This window comes from Macrobrachium nipponense, chromosome 12, assembly GCF_015104395.2.
Source record: "Macrobrachium nipponense isolate FS-2020 chromosome 12, ASM1510439v2, whole genome shotgun sequence".
In the NCBI taxonomy this organism is placed as follows: domain Eukaryota; kingdom Metazoa; phylum Arthropoda; class Malacostraca; order Decapoda; family Palaemonidae; genus Macrobrachium; species Macrobrachium nipponense.
Genome location: NC_087205.1, coordinates 17,582,811 through 17,598,554, shown reverse-complemented (window position 1 = coordinate 17,598,554; position 15,744 = coordinate 17,582,811). Strand labels below are relative to the sequence as shown.

Here is a 15,744-nt window from a genome sequence, read left to right as displayed (position 1 = left end):
CAGAAGGAACAGATGCATCGCAAGACGAAGCAGAGCTAAGTCTACTTTCCTAAGCGCTTGCTTTTAACTAATTCTGTCTTTAGCTAACTTTCTCCGAGTATGAACTAAAAAACTTCCATTGAGAATCAGTCCAATCCACTACACTCGTTACATGTTCGATCTGCTGAACAAACCTGTTCCCCTACACTTAACACATTTAGTGGAGAATCATATTCTAACTTGGATAATCTAGTTTTACATCCTGAGATGCAAAAACTAACTCCGACGGACTAGAATCCGACATGGCAACGACTAAATAAAAAAGCAAAAATAACAACAACGCCAAAAAAAGAGTACTTCACCAATTCGAAGATCAATTCCACCAGAAAAAAAAGCGAAGCCAAACGTCATCCAACCGCACCGACCACCGATGTTCACGGACGCCGGCAGGAAAAGAATTGGATTCACCTGGGCAGTTGTACCTGGTTCTCCCGCGGAGTGGAGGGAGATGACGTCATCACCACCAGTGTTGGCGACGCCGACTGCGCTAAATTTGAAATTTAGTATCCTGCCGCTCGTGGAAATCACGGCTCTCATAATTGTTCGGTAAGACACTACAATAAAAATGCAATTTTGGGACAAATTGTTCATTTTGTTCCGACACGGCATACAAACCTTCGGTCCTTTTACAATAGGAAGACTCACTTCTTGGTGGGTGGAATCGAGTCTTTTGTGAACAGACTGGTGTTCGCCCAACCTTGAAGAACTCCCTGGTGGCGTAAGAGCGAGGGAGGGATCCAAAGCCTCTGTCCGATTGATCGGGGGGGGTGTGCACCGCAGGATCAATGGTCAGACCTCTGGACCGAGTACCTAAGAGAGAGGCAAGCGTATCTCTTCGTACCAGCAATGTAAGAATTGTGTGTACAGGAGCAAATATTAAAAGTCATGGATTTGACTCCTGTAGGCATCCACTTCCCCCCCCACCCCCCCTTGTAGGAGGAAAGTGGTGGATATTCTGCTCCTCTCCCCATAGTGAAAGGGATAGGATGGGGCTCTGGTCATATAGCTCACCGGCATCTCGTCCTTATCCAGCAGGGGGTGATGACCGTATCCCTCTACCCACAGGTAGAGGGGTAGAAAAAGATAGAAAGAGAAGCCAGTCACTTTCTCATTTACTATCTATTCATTACAGTCACACCAGGACTCGATGCTGTTCAGCCTGCTAGGGTCTGGGTTAGCTAGACGACGTGTTGAGCAGCCACCACGGGTCCATAAGGAAACCGATCCAAGGACCTGGGGTAATATCCAAAAAAGGTATAAGGAAGGTGCGGTGGTCTGGTTGTAACCAGACCCCTGCCTTCCATAACCTGCGCCACGGAGAAGTTCTTACGAAACGCCAAGACGGGGCCAATACTTCTGACTTCGTGAGCTCTCGGACGGGACGTACGGATGTCGTCACTACCATCAGCCTCATACGCCCTCCTGATGACCTCACGCAGCCAGGACGAAAGAGTGTTCTTTGATACTTCTTTCTTGGTGACCCCGGTGCTAACGAAGAGGCGTCGACACTCAGGCCCGAGGTGTCGAGTTCTCTTCAAGAATAGCGCCGTAGCGTCCTCCCAGGGACAAAGCAGCATCTATCCGTTTCATTATCGGCATGAAGTTCCCGTACTCTCTTCGCCGATGCCAGGTCCAGCAAGAAGAGGGGCTTGTGAGTTCCTGGGTTGGGCAAGACCTTTCGAAGCTCCTCCTAAGTAAGGAGTATCTCGAACGAGTTCGAGATGTCCAATCCCCGTCAGTTTCAGGACGAGCGTCAAGGCGGCTCTGTATCCTTTGACTGTGGGAACTGAGAGGAGCTTCTCTCGGCGAAGAAAAACGAGGAAATCCGCTACCTGCTGAAGAGTGGGGCTCTGAGAGGAGATAGGCCCCGTCTACGACACCAACCACAGAAGACGGCCCACTTCCCTGGTACACAGCTGCAGAGGACTGACGGACGTTCCAGCCATCTCTGTTGCTGCGCTACGAAAAAAAAGCCTCTCGTTCGCAAGAGATGTTGGATAACAGCCAGCCGTGAAGACGTAGAGACTGGACTGCTCGGTGGTACCGCTCGACGTGTGGCTGGGCGAGAAGGTTGTTGCCAAGAAGGGGGAATGTCTCTCGGTTCTCTTGCGAGAAGAGCCAGCAGGTCGGATACCAAATGGCCTGTGGCCATTTGGGAGCCATCAGGATCATCCTGAGATTCGGGGTGACCAGTGCTCCGGAACTGATCACCTTGCGAATCAGGGTGAACGGGGGAAAGGCATAGGCGAAAAGGTTGTCCCACCGGGTGTTGAAGAGCCTCCTCTGCAGGCTGCCCATGGGTGTTCCGGCACGGACCGAGAAGAACACCTGGAGCTTCCTGTTGTGCCGGGGGTGGCGAACAGATCCTCGACTGGTCGCCCCCACAGGTCGAAGAGCCTTTCCGCCACGTCCTGGTGTAGAGACCATCGGTTCCCTATCCTTGATCCCGACGGAACTCCCTGAGCGTGTCTGCTACTACATTCCTTCCTGGAATGTAGCGTGCCGACAGCTCTATTGAGTGTGGCCTCGGCCCACTCGTGCACCTGACCGCACCAAGTCAAGATGGTACAACGGGAGAGACACAATAGGCCCCCCCTGTTGTTGACGTAAGCCACCACCGTGGTGTTGCGCACAATCAACACCACTGAGTGTCCCATCAAGCGGTCCTGGAACTCTTGGAGAGCGAGGAACGCTGCCTTGAGTTTCAGTACATTGATGTGAAGGTGCTGTCGTTCTCGTACCACACTCCTGAAGTCAGCAACTCCTCCAGGTGTGCGCCCCATCCCTCGGTCGATGCGTCTGAGAGCAGCTGCATGTCCGGGGGAGAGAAGTGCGCAGAGGCATCCTCTTAAGAGGTTCCTGTCGTCCAGCCACCAGGCTAGGTCCTGCCTCACCTCCTGTGTCAGTGACAATGGAAAGCTTTGGGGGATCCGTCGCCTGTGACCAACTCTCCTTTAGTCTCCCTGAAGAGACAGCAGGTGGGAAGACTCCCGTTAGGGACTGTCTTCCCGCCGAGTGACGACAGGTGTCCGATCACGACATTAGCCATCGCTGATGCTACCCGTTCCTGCCGAGACAGGAAACTGGTTGGCTGCCTCCCTGAATTTGCTAATCCGCGAGTCTGCGGGGAAGACTCGCCATGCTACCGTGTCGATCAGCATACCCAGGTACTTCATCCTTCTGCTTGGGCTCGAGATCGGACTTTCGAAGTTCACAACGATCCCCAGATCGCGACAGAACTCGAGCAGTCGATCCCTGTCCTGTAGCAAACTGCGAGCGGGAGCTCGCCAGGACTAACCAATCGTCGAGATACCCCATCAGACGTTATCCCGTGCGAATGGGCCCAAGCAGACACCAGAGTGAACACTCGCGTGAACACTGTGGTGGCGGGTTGAGAGACCGAAGCAAAGTGGCCTGAACTGGTACCACCGTCCCGTCGAGGATGAAGCGGAGGTACTTTTCTGGAGGACTGAGAATGGGTATTTGGAAATACGCATCCTTCAAGTCCACTGAAAGCATGAAATCGTTCTCCCTGATAGAGTCGAGCACTGAGCGTGCCGGTCTCCATCGTGAACCGGGTCTGGCGAACAAACCGGTTCAGGGGAGAGAGATCTATCACCGGGCGCCAGCCCTCCCGTAGACTTTTCCAGCAGGAAGAGTCGACTGTAAAAGCCCGGTGATTGATCCGTGACGATTCTACAGCTCTCTTGCTCAGCATGGTCTGATCTCCTGTCTCAATGCTACGTCCTTCGATGCCCCTGGAACGTACGCCTGTGTTGGACCGGGTTGGAGGTGAGGGGTGACCGAGATTCGAAGGGTAATAGATCTCCCTCCCGAAGGACATCTACAATCCAGGTCTCGGCGCCGTAGCGCTGCCAAATTGCCCAATGGCTGGCCAGGCACCCCCCACTTACGGCAGCAGGTGAGGGGGAACGCCGTCCCTAGCGTTTCCCCCCTTTCTTCGACTTCCTCCCAGAGCCTCCACGGGAGGAGGAGGGCTGGGAGGAGGGCTGGTTACGGCTCCCCTTACTAGAAGTCGAAGAAGACAGAGTCATTCCACGGGGCTTCGACGCAGCTACGTCTTAGCCACCGAGGAAGCGCTAGCCGAGCCGTTAGACTTGGCCGCAGTCCAAGGCTGCCCAGAGGCCTTCGAGACTGCCTGGTGAACCCAGACGGTCACTGTCGTCAGTGCGCCGTTCTGTCCACCGCAGCGTCCACCATCTCTCCTGGGAAGAGGAGACGTGGAACTCCGTAAAGGTCCGTTGCGAAGTCCCAACGCCGCTTCACGCCGGCCGTCCTGGAAACGAGTAAGGACAGCGTCCCTTCGTCGGAGAACCAGGTTGGCCCACAGGTTCACCGTCTGGTGGGCAAGGAAGGAGGATGGCTCCTCCCCCAGACTGGCAAAAGTCTCCTGAAGGCCGAGTCATCTTCGGGGAGAGAAATTCCCCCGGAGTTGGCTGCGACCTTAGATACTGTGAGGGACCACAGATCTAGCCAGGAGACGGCCTGGAAAGCTGCCATGGCGGTAGATTCCAGGCCGAATGTCTCTTGCTGCGAGAACCACAGGTCTCGGACAGGAGCTGCTGCAGAGACACACCCGAAGTCAGCCTGGCTAACTCGGGTTCACCTGTTTGGGCGGCATCGGGTCTTCAGATGGCACGTAAAAAACGCCGCTGTCGCAGCAGAGGAGGTGGAAGCAGCTTGCTCGACCTGCCAGACTTGAGCGAGCCGTCTTGTCCGGAGACAAGCGATTCAACCTGGTCCAGCACTGAGTCCGGCAGCTCAGAACGCGGGCAAAACCCACCGTCGGTCTGGGTTTCCCTCTTCGGGCCCCAGAACGACTCGAGCCAGGACGTGGGCTCGGATGGTGGGAGCAGCGATCCTTCCGTGAGGTCGTTGTGCTGACGAATCAGCGCAATAACCTCGCAAAGTTCCTCTGGATCTCAGGAGTGACTGCTTCCTGCGGAGTTGGACCGTCCAGTCCCTCAACAGGGGCAACTCCCGAGACCCTCCTCCCTCAAAGGAGAGGAACAGCGACAGACCCCTCTCGGTCTGCTCCAAACCACCTGTGCGTACGACCTGGCTGGTCCGAGAACCGTGCCTGGTACGTACGGACGCCGTGGTGGATCCTGAGGGGCGCACCCCTCACGATCACTCCTCAATACCTCGCCCCTCCCGGTGTAATCCGAGGAGGTTGAAGGTTATGGAAGAGGCAGACCTGACGCTCCCTCCTCGCTCGCTGGCAGAAACCAGCGGGCTTGGAAGACTGCAGGCGATCGCCAACCCGCGGTGGCGATCGAGCTGCAGACCTAGTCGAGCCGTCGCGCTGTGGAGAACGGCTGGACGAGAACAGCGGCTCCGGTCTCGTGTGTCAGAGGAGCTGGTGCTGTCGCCGTACCCGATCGCTCTCTGTGAGAGTGACGGTCAGGCGACCGGCGAGCTCCACTGTCACGGTGAGATCGGTGTCGTATCCTCACGGTGCGTCAGTTCGCTGGTACCAGCCGTGGCTGGTGCGGCGAACGGGGGGACCTCTTCCCCGCCTCAGCCCGTGGCCGGAGGTCATGGACCGTCCACGTCCGCCCGGGTAGCCAGCTGCTCGCCGCGAGAGCGAGAGCTGGTCTGGTGAGAGTCGCGTGAGCGGCTGTCACCAGTCTTCGCTCCGTGCCGTGAACCTGACGCTGAGCGAACTCAGAGGTCTGGTTCCTGGCTGCACGGTCGCTGGTCAGCGACCGTACACTCGGTACCTCTCGCGAACGAGAGGCCGAGACGGACCCTGCTGCTGTGGCCGAACCACTGACAGCAGGTGAGGAAGTGCCGGTGTTAGCCGGCACTCCTCTGGCTCCCCGTAGTCTTCTTCCTTGCGGAAGAAGAGACGGGTCCTGCCCCGAAGGAGCTGGGTGACCAGCGGAAGAACCCCCCGTCTCACCAGAGCGAGACGGGCCCTTAGAAGTTCCCGAAGGAGACTTCTTAGGGGGGGGGAGGCGACCTTCTTCTTCTTCGGCAGGGGCGAGCCTTAGAAGATGAAGGGGAAGAGGCGGCAGACGACGACGAAGACGAAGAAGACGATGGAAGACGACGACGACACCTTCCTCCTCTTCTTCTTCTTCTTCGTCAACCTTCTCAGGACCGACGTCAGATCTGTCATCCAGAGCGGAGCCGGGGCTGCTGTTGCCGAAGCAAACAGGGCCCGGACGCACCTGTCCGAACAGATCAGCATCGGGAGCAGCGGCGCAGGAACAGGAACAACATCAGCAGGTGCAGGCATCACAGGAACGGCAGAAAACCGCAGGAGCAGGTACAGGAACGGCAGCAGTGGTCCACGTCACGTCCGTGGACAGCAGCTGGGCAGGTACGGCAGGTACGGCAGACTGTGTAGGCGGTCTAGTGGGCAGACCAGCGGCACAGACATCCTAGGTACCGGTGGGAGGTCCAGGGCGAGCTCTTCGGGCACACGAAGTCCGGTCGCGGCAGCACGGCAAACACAGGCGGCGGCATCACACTCCCCCGAGTTACGGCGACTGGCCCCTGCACCGATGTAGTGGGTGTACAGAGACCGCGTGCTGGGTGTACACCAGGTGAGGAGGTGAAGCGTAGCCGTGTGTTGTAATGGTCGTGGTGGTGGCTCGTGGACCGTTGCATGGGTGACCGCCACGGAGCCAGCCGAGATGGTAGAGCAAGCCCCATGGACACTCGGGCACGCCCTGCAGCCCGAACGATGCCCACACCTGTCCGAGGTCAATCCTTCGCGGCGCAAACCGCAAACATGAGGAGGCAAAAGTCGGGTTGCTTAAGGGGGATCCTCTACCCGTTCGCCTGCGTAAGACGAAACGGAGTAGAGGACCCAAAGTACAACTCGACGTCAGGGTTATCTAGGCCCTCACTCCTCCACACTCGGACAAGTCCGGTGAGAGGAGAAGGACCTAGAAATTCCCCCCCAACCACCCGGGGAACAGGGGAAGGCGCGAGACGTGGAAGTGGATGCCTGGGCGGCAGGGAAATAAGACGAAGTGTCCGTCACCAAAGGAGTCGCGGGAGAGCTTTCCGACTACTCCTTTGCAGGCCTTCGCTTCCTCCATGCCCTCATACAAAATACCACATGCGCCTCCGGACCAATTAATAAACACATTACAAGGCTCGGCTTCGGGACGAGCATTTCGCGCCCCCCCGACACCGAGCACACAATATGAGGGTCTATCTCCGGGGGAAAGACGGAACTTCCCCGCATTACGCCCTTCGGTACCCGGGCATAGTCTCCGTGGGTAGCGAGGCGAGGAGATTCCATCATTAATTAATTGCAGTTCAATTAATATGAAAAGAGAGAAATGATTGTACTTACAATGAATTCTTTCATACACAAACACAACCATATACTCAAGAAAGCAAACGACGAGAAGCGGGCAGAGAGCGTCGAACACACACGTCCACTCGCTGTGAGGCCGAAAGCAAAAGTGATTTGTTTACCTCCCAGTCTGCAGCGCGCGCGCCTGTCGGACAAGCAGTTAACTACCGAACCCTTGTTCGAAAGCTTACGAACCTATCCAGCTGCCGCTAGTACCTTCCTATTGTAAAAGGACCGAAGGTTTGTATGCCGTGTCGGAACAAAATGCATTTAGTCATGAAAAGAAGAAAACAGTAATTAGTGAATCTTGCTCTATGATAAAATTCACGATTTTGTTAATTTTCCGGGATATAATATTTGGGCTCCAAAAAAAAAAGTAAGTACGTAAAGTGATTTATGATAGAGTTCAGAGGATACTTATGTAAAATACAATGTCGTTTGTAGAACGGTGTAACCACTATCACATTATGTAAAAATAGTATGTTCGAATGAGACTGTAGGTTTGGTGACGTCACGGTGATCATACTTTTTTTTTTATTTTTTTTCGTGAATGAATATACATTTATGATATTACAGGTACTATCCGACTTACAACTACTCGACATACGACCACTCGTACTTACAACCTTACTTCAGACAGTTGACCATTGAGTTACTTGGCACTGGCGCCCATCTCATCACTCAGGCATGAGAACTCTCATCACTCATGGCATGAGAACTCTCATCACTCAGGCAGCATCAGTTTGAGTTACCCTGACCCCTATCTGCAGCATCATTTGGTATTAAACTGTACTGTAGACTGAATTGCAAACCAATTTACGTAAGAAATCGGACTTCTGACATGCATGCAAGAACCTAACCCATTGTAACTCAATGTCTGATTGTACATATATATACTATTACATAAATGATTAAAATGTATTAGTAGAAGTACATTAGGTGGTTAAAAGATTTGAAATAATGATTGTACATTACATTACAGTACTAAGTAGGAACTTATATAGCAAAGGTTTGATAGTATACCCCACCCAGTATGTTGGCCACTTTCTAAGGTTCGACTTACATCCATTCCGACTTACAACCAGTGGGTCGGAACCAAACTTGGTTGTAAGTAGGATAGTACCTGTATTCCTTAAAGAGGCTTTTTAGTATGAAGATAAGCCAATAATATATAAGATATGCATTTTATTATGAATGTATGATTTTTGTACTTACAATTATTATTATTACTATTATCATTCAAAAATATTAATAAACATATTATACATACATGTACCATAAAAATCTCTCATCTCAGGAGAGAGAGAGAGAGAGAGAGAGAGAGAGAGAGAGAGAGAGAGAGAGAGAGAGAGAGAGAGAGAGAGAGAGAGAGAGAGAGAGAGAGAGACTCCCTACTCTCCTGCCACATTTCTTGATATATTTGACAGCTGTTGGACCATAGCTGGTACCCTGGAATTTGAAGGAAAGATACGTGAAGACTGGGATTTCCTTCATTCTTACATAATCTTTTTAATTTTTAAATTAAAATCTTACTAATTCACTGTAGCATTTTCTTTAATGAATTGATTGCTCCTTACATTAATATTTCAAAATTAGTAAATAATTTATTTAGCATACAAAAAATATACATCTCTGTAAGAAGAGAGAAAATTATTAGTTATTATGTGATATCACTTAATCTTACCAAACTTACTAATACAGTATTGATCAATATTAATATTTGAAAATAATTAAATAATTTGAAAATAATTAAATAATTTTTGTATCATAAAAATGCATCAGCGTATGTGTGAAGCTCCACTAGATTGGCAACGATGTCATGTTTTTGTCGTGTCGTCTGCTCGTATACTTAAAAAATATCTGTAATTTTTTGGGGTTAATTTGGTTGCAGAAAAGGGATAATAAGACATGAAAAGTAAAGTTGAACTAAATAATGAGTAAAGTAAACAATTAAGGGAATAAAGCTTTGCACCTCATACACCGAGTACTCATGTGCTGCCTGTAACTGTTTGTGGAGTGAGCGCTTAGGAACCAGGAACAGCAACGTAGTTCAAGTGCAATTTGGAGTGAATTAAGACCAAAACATGTGTAATAACAATCAAATAAGCACTGTGGAGTTTCAGTTGTGATGGCAGTAAGGATAACACCACCGATTGCAAGGTAAAATCAATAAATGTTAACATATTTATGCTAACATTGTCCAAATAAGTGCTGGGAAGGCTGGGAAAGATGGTGGATTGTCTGTGGTTAGAACAGCCAGTCACGCAAATACCGCTATATTGGATTTCAAAACTGCCTTGAAAACATATTTTACAAAGCGCTAACATGCTTATTTTAGTTCGTATGGGGCTTTCATATATCACATTAGTATGTTGACTAAACTTCAATCTTTTGAATGGTATACTTAACGATGTAATTGTATTCTTGGTAGATCTAGGGTACCTATCCGCGGCGGCCCAGACTATGGCAGTTGCGGTTTTTCTATGCAGTTTTACCTACTGAACAAGAATTTTAAGTAATATTTATTCGGACGACTGTAATTAACCCCCAGGGGCCAGTACTAAACACGGCGAAATACATTGGACGCCCCAATCCCTAGTGGATGTCGTATCCGCGGTTACGTTTCTTACAGGGTAATTCTAAAGAATAGTTCCACACAAACTGCAAGGAACAAAGATAACAATATATGAAAAGAAAATAACAGAAGAAATAAAAAGAAACAAAAACAAAGCTCTGGGAAAATATTGGTAAGTTAAGAAATAAGCAAAAAGCCAAAAAAGAAACTATACATATATAATGAACAGGGAAGCAAGCTAAATGAGGCTGAAAAAACAAGGAAGAATTAGTGAATTATTGGAGAACCATTTACAGCAAACACGAAAATAAAATAAAGGAAATCTGGAACGAAGAGAAAAGGATGGAATATGAAAATGAATTGGCAGCAGAAGATGATATCATAAGAATTGGAGGCTATAGATTCCCAGAAGTACTAAGAGAACACATGGACCTAGTGATGGAATGCAAAAGGAAGATAATCCCAATGCAAGAGCCTGTGATAACCAAGGAAAAAGTCATAGCTTGTCTAAGTAAGCTCAAAGCTAAAAAAGCTGCAGGCCCAGATGGAATCAAACCAGAGCTTTACAAAGCTTAATGAAGAGCAAACATGTATAGAAGTACTAGTTAGGTGTTACAACAAAGAACTAGAAATCAAAGAAAAGCCTGAATCTTGGAAGAAATCTAGAACAAAAATGATAGAAAAGAAAAGGAAACCAAGGGCTAAGGATTTAAGGCCTATAGCTTTATTAAATATATCATACAAAGTATTCATGATGCTGATAAAGACGAAATAGAAGCACACCTCAGACAGAATGAACAAGATCACGAATGCCAAGCAGGATTTACAGGAGGGAGTAGGATAGAAGATAACATCCTTACACTACAATATGGTGTAGAAGAGAGCTACAGAATAGGAAAAAACCATTAATAGTAATAGCTATCGATTACAGTAAAGCATTTGACTCGGTAAAACGAGAAGTCATGATTGAAGTTATGAAACAGTTCAAAAATACATCCAAAAATCATAGAGGCAGTAGTTAACATATATGAAGGGGATAGCACAATAATAGACCTAGGGGAGGGAGTAGAACAGGAAATGGGAATTACAAGTGGGATTAGGCAAGGTTGCACAGGCTCTACTTCACTTTTCAAACTAATGACATATTTAATAATTAAGAAAATGGAGGAGGAAGGGACAGGATTTGAAAATGAACTAGTAAAGATAGGGACACTTTTCTTCGCCGACGATGGATTAGTTCTAGCAGTAATATAGAGACGCAAGAATAAACATAAAAGATTTTAATAGATATAGGGAACAAAATGTGGCTAGAAATAAATAAGAAAAAGCATCATCATTATTTTTCAACATGAAAATGATAAACCAGAAGAGATAGAGAACATAAAGGTGAGGGAGAACATTTACATATTTAGGAATAAAAGATAAATTAAATGGACTCTAGAAATCTGTTAAGCTACAGAAAAAAAGAAAAAATGTTGAATAAAGCCACAGAAGTTAGCCAACCTTAAAAAAAAAAAACCTACTCCATGATAGAAAAAAGCTGCAACAAAGTTCTAATAGGGAAAACATTCTGGAAAAACATAGCTCTACCACTTCAATCTAACGGAACCAATGTGGTTAATCTACAGACGCAGAAATAGAAAAATTACAAAGAATAGAGAATGGGGTATATAGGAAAATATTAGGGGCATGTAGAAGTACAGTAGTAGCCACATTAAGGGGGGAGATAGGAGCTTCTTCAATGAAAAGTAGAATTATGAATGGGAGATAAGCTATGTAAATAAATACTTTAAATGGACGGAAAGAGATACTGAAGAAAATAATTACAGTATGCAAGAAAAGGAAAGAAAATGGTGGAAAACTGTGGAAAAGTACATGCATGAAGTTTAAAATAAATTTAAGAAAATTAGAAGGAATGTCCAGAACAGAAAATAAAGGACAAAGCCAGAATATGGGACAAGGGCAGAATAATGGTACACCTAGGAGGTGGAAAGAAGAGTTGGAAAACTAAAGTGACTGGAAGCATATATAAAACGTGGAAAAGAGAAATAAAGATGAAGAAATTTATGACAACTCTATGGGTTCAGTCCTTCTCTTCAAAGCCAGAACCAACTCTCTTAATTTAAATATAGCAAAAGGCACCAGAAGGAGAACACCTGTTGTCCTTTTTGCAATGATGCAGTAGAAGACATATTTCATTTCCTTTTATATTGTGGATACCATATATAGAGGAACGGGGTGTTTTAAAGCAATAGGGGCTACAACAACCCTATGAAGAGAAGGAAAGTGACGTAGTGGGAAAATTTTCTATTTTCAGGTAACAACGAAATAAGAAAGAAAACCATATACTTATGTGGAAAAAAAGAGAAAAAAAAGAAGAGCATAAAAAAAAAAAAAAAAAAAAAAAAAACCCAAGACTAAGAGGCGCCGTTGCAAAGGCATTGCCTCGGACCCATAATACTACTACTACGTAACCGCGGATATGACATCCACTAGGGATTAGGGCGTCCAATGTATTTCGCAGTGTTTAGTACTGGCCCTTGGGGGTTAATTACAGTCGTCCAAATAAATATTACTTTAAATTCTTGTTCAGTGGGTAAAATAACGGGTTGTTTACACTTTACCGGGCCAGTTGCTCCCTACTTTGTTTGTTGTTGTTTTGGTATCGCGACACCCAAATCCATCCGCCACGGTAAGTAGCCTTACTGTAACCCCTGTGGTTAGCGCGCGCAGCGCAACATTACCTCTTGCCAGAACATGCGACGATCGATTTATGTGTGCTGTCAGTAAGGCCGTGGCGGAACGGCGCTTCGCGCCTTATCCGCATATTTAAAGATTCTTGGCAGGCACGGCATGTTCTGGCAAGAGGTAATGTTGCGCTGCGCGCGCTAACCACAGGGGTTACAGTAAGGCTACTTACTGTGGCGGATGGATTTGGGTCGTCGCGGATACCAAAACAACAACAAACAAAGTAGGGAGCAACTGGCCCGGTAAAGTGTAAACAACCCGCGTTGGGCAGTCCAGTACCCAAACAGCTGGTCTTTGCCATTCACATAATCGTTACCATATTCGAATAAAGACAAACTTTCATCATTTTAAAACAATAGTAATATGGCTAGTCACCGAGATGGTGAAAATGCTTTCAATAGCGATATTGATCAAACGGGTATTGTCCTCAAGACTACTGCAGAAAATTCACACGTGAACTTACAATGACAAGCGCCAAGTGTCGCTGTACCAAAAAGTAAGTTATTTGTCACTACAGACTACATTCTCCTCTCAGTAATAATTAGAAAATCGGTCCAGTTTCTAAAACGGCCCCTCAATACATTATTTGTTTAATATGAACCATACTATAGAGCAGATTTTTAAAAATTCTTTACTTACAATGGTGTCACCGGGACAAGGGCTTTCGGCTCACCCGTAAAGATCGTTAAGTAGATGTCCATATAAAACAGAAAATGATGATTATAATTCATAAACGTTTTTAATAATTTCTATAATTATTCAATTTTTTTGTGTATCAAAATATAAACTTACTAGTATCCCACTTTGTCTAGTACTGAAAAAAAAATATTAAAAAATAAGGAGCTGGAAAATATCTACTTCGCTTAAATTTCATCAGTTAAGAATTCTCTTTAACGGCTCTCTATTTACAGTTGTGTTAGTTTATATGATCAGTTTCCCGGTTTTCTACTGCCACAGCGTAATCTTCGCAAACGCTGCTCCAGGTATGATAAACTTCTACTTTATCTACCCTTAATTTCACTTATTTTCTGTTGTGTTTTTTCTATGATTTATATTTGTCTGTAGCAGTTATTGTTTAGTTTATCTTTAGTAATTTAATAATTCAGACAATTTTTTCTATATCATGTTTATTATACTTTCCCATAGACACGTTTTTATGTCAAATAATAAACCTTAGACGTTTGAAATCTGCCTATTATTTTCAGTATCCCAGTTGAATTTATAAAGCTACTACCCTAACTAATATTTCGTATATATATATATTTTTAAATAAATCAAATCTACTACATACGTGTAGGTACGCCACAGTAAGCTGATTTAACCCTAGTCGCGGCAACTGCTGTCGTTTTCTTTGCAACATATAGCTCTGAAAGCCTTTATTTGGTAGGCAATCATGCTTAATACCACTGCTTGCAGTAAGAGTTCTCTCATATTTTTGTTAGGAGACCCAAAACTCCAAACAATAACCTAGTGTTTAAATTTCAACTCCGGGTTCCTGCCCGCGCCATCCTCCCCATTTTTTCATGATATTTTTCAGAAACCCTTGTTATGCATAAATTTCCAATGAGAAGGATTCAAGAGTCGTAGTTGATCATTTAAATGTAATCGCCCGATACTCCCCCCCCCCTTAAAACAAAAAAACTCGTTAGCAGTTGATCAGTGATGCAGTGCCGTATAAATTTATTTCACTAACGATAGTGGTATGCGTGCATGTGCTCTTTCATTGTTTTGTAAATAAATAGCAAGTAACGATATTGACTTTTTTTTTAAATAAAAGAATTTGATTCCTTTGACAGCATTAAGCTAGTAGAAGTCGTGATAAAACTACATGACGAACCAATAAATGTAGTAAAGATCTATTCAGATGATGCAACCAAAATGTCTCTAAACAATATAAAACAAGAGTTACTAAGACAACGCTGAAAAAACAATGCTGACCAGCAGGGCTAGACTAGGCACAATTGGATTAAATGATAGAAATAGACTAAAAGGAGATGATACAAAATGTTTGTTCTGTGGGAAAAAGAAATGAAAATTTAGAACATTTCTTACTCTGAAATTAGAAATCTATATACTTTTGTGCAGCAACAACATCAAGAAATTAAAGAGGAATTTATAGCTAACATACTTTTATTTGCAGATATTCTGAGAGGGGAAGTTGAAAACAGGAGAGCAATTTTTAAAGAATTGTGGTATTACAGACTCAGAAAACTTAAACAAACACAAAGGAAAAATTAAAAAAAGAAAGAGCCGTTTCAAATCCAAATCCCCTCTACTACTACTACTATACTACTAGTTGCGGACGCTACTTTCCCCTACTACCTACTACTATACTATTACTATTAGTCGCAGACACTTCGTAAATTTTTCTCGGATCCGGCAATTAGCTAAAGCAGGTACCAGGGACCGTACTATAGCAAAAGACACGTATAAACAGCAGAGATACGCTAGCATAAATGGCATGCCAATACCTGAAGAAACAGTAGAGATACGCTAGCATAAATAGCATGCCAATACCTGAAGACTTGACTGGTACTGAAATACTAGGAGCCTAACCGCGTTTTGGACAACCCGTTGCGGCATTTGTACGAGAGAAGTAGGTAGCTAGCCTATGCAAAAACGAATATAGACTACTACCTACCTACTAGTAGTATGTACCTAGACGTGGTTCGGAAGTCACGTAAAGCCGTTGGTCCCGTTGCTGAATAACCACTGGTTCCATGCAACGTAAAAGCACCATACAAACAATCAAACTTAAGTACCTAGTGGTAGGCTAGAATGCGGGCTTAGATGTAGCTAGTACCTCAGTTAGGGCTATGGTACATAGCCTGCTTTGTGTACGGAAGTGACCAACAAACAATAGCCTAGGTACCTACCTAGTTTTCATTAAAATAATGATACCTAGGTAGTACCTATACTATAGGGTAGAACTTAGCAATAAGTAACTCCGCATGGGGTAGGTAGCCTATGCCTTTGGAAATTGATTGTTCCTCCCAGGTGATCAAGAATTTACCGTATTTAACTAGTCTGTTTACCTTTGTTT

At 45.9% G+C, this 15,744-nt stretch overlaps 1 protein-coding gene across 1 annotated transcript in view; it reads right to left on the bottom strand.

The window, feature by feature from the left end:
• Nucleotides 1-13,483, bottom strand: part of LOC135224379 (eukaryotic translation initiation factor 3 subunit C-like) — a 53,211-nt gene extending 39,728 nt beyond the window's left edge. The window contains exon 1 of the mRNA XM_064263336.1: nt 13,341-13,483. Within this exon, the coding sequence (XP_064119406.1) occupies nt 13,341-13,432 (92 nt within the window). The 5' untranslated portion in view covers nt 13,433-13,483. The remainder of the gene's footprint in view (nt 1-13,340) is intronic.
• Between the last annotated feature and the right edge of the window lie 2,261 nt (nt 13,484-15,744).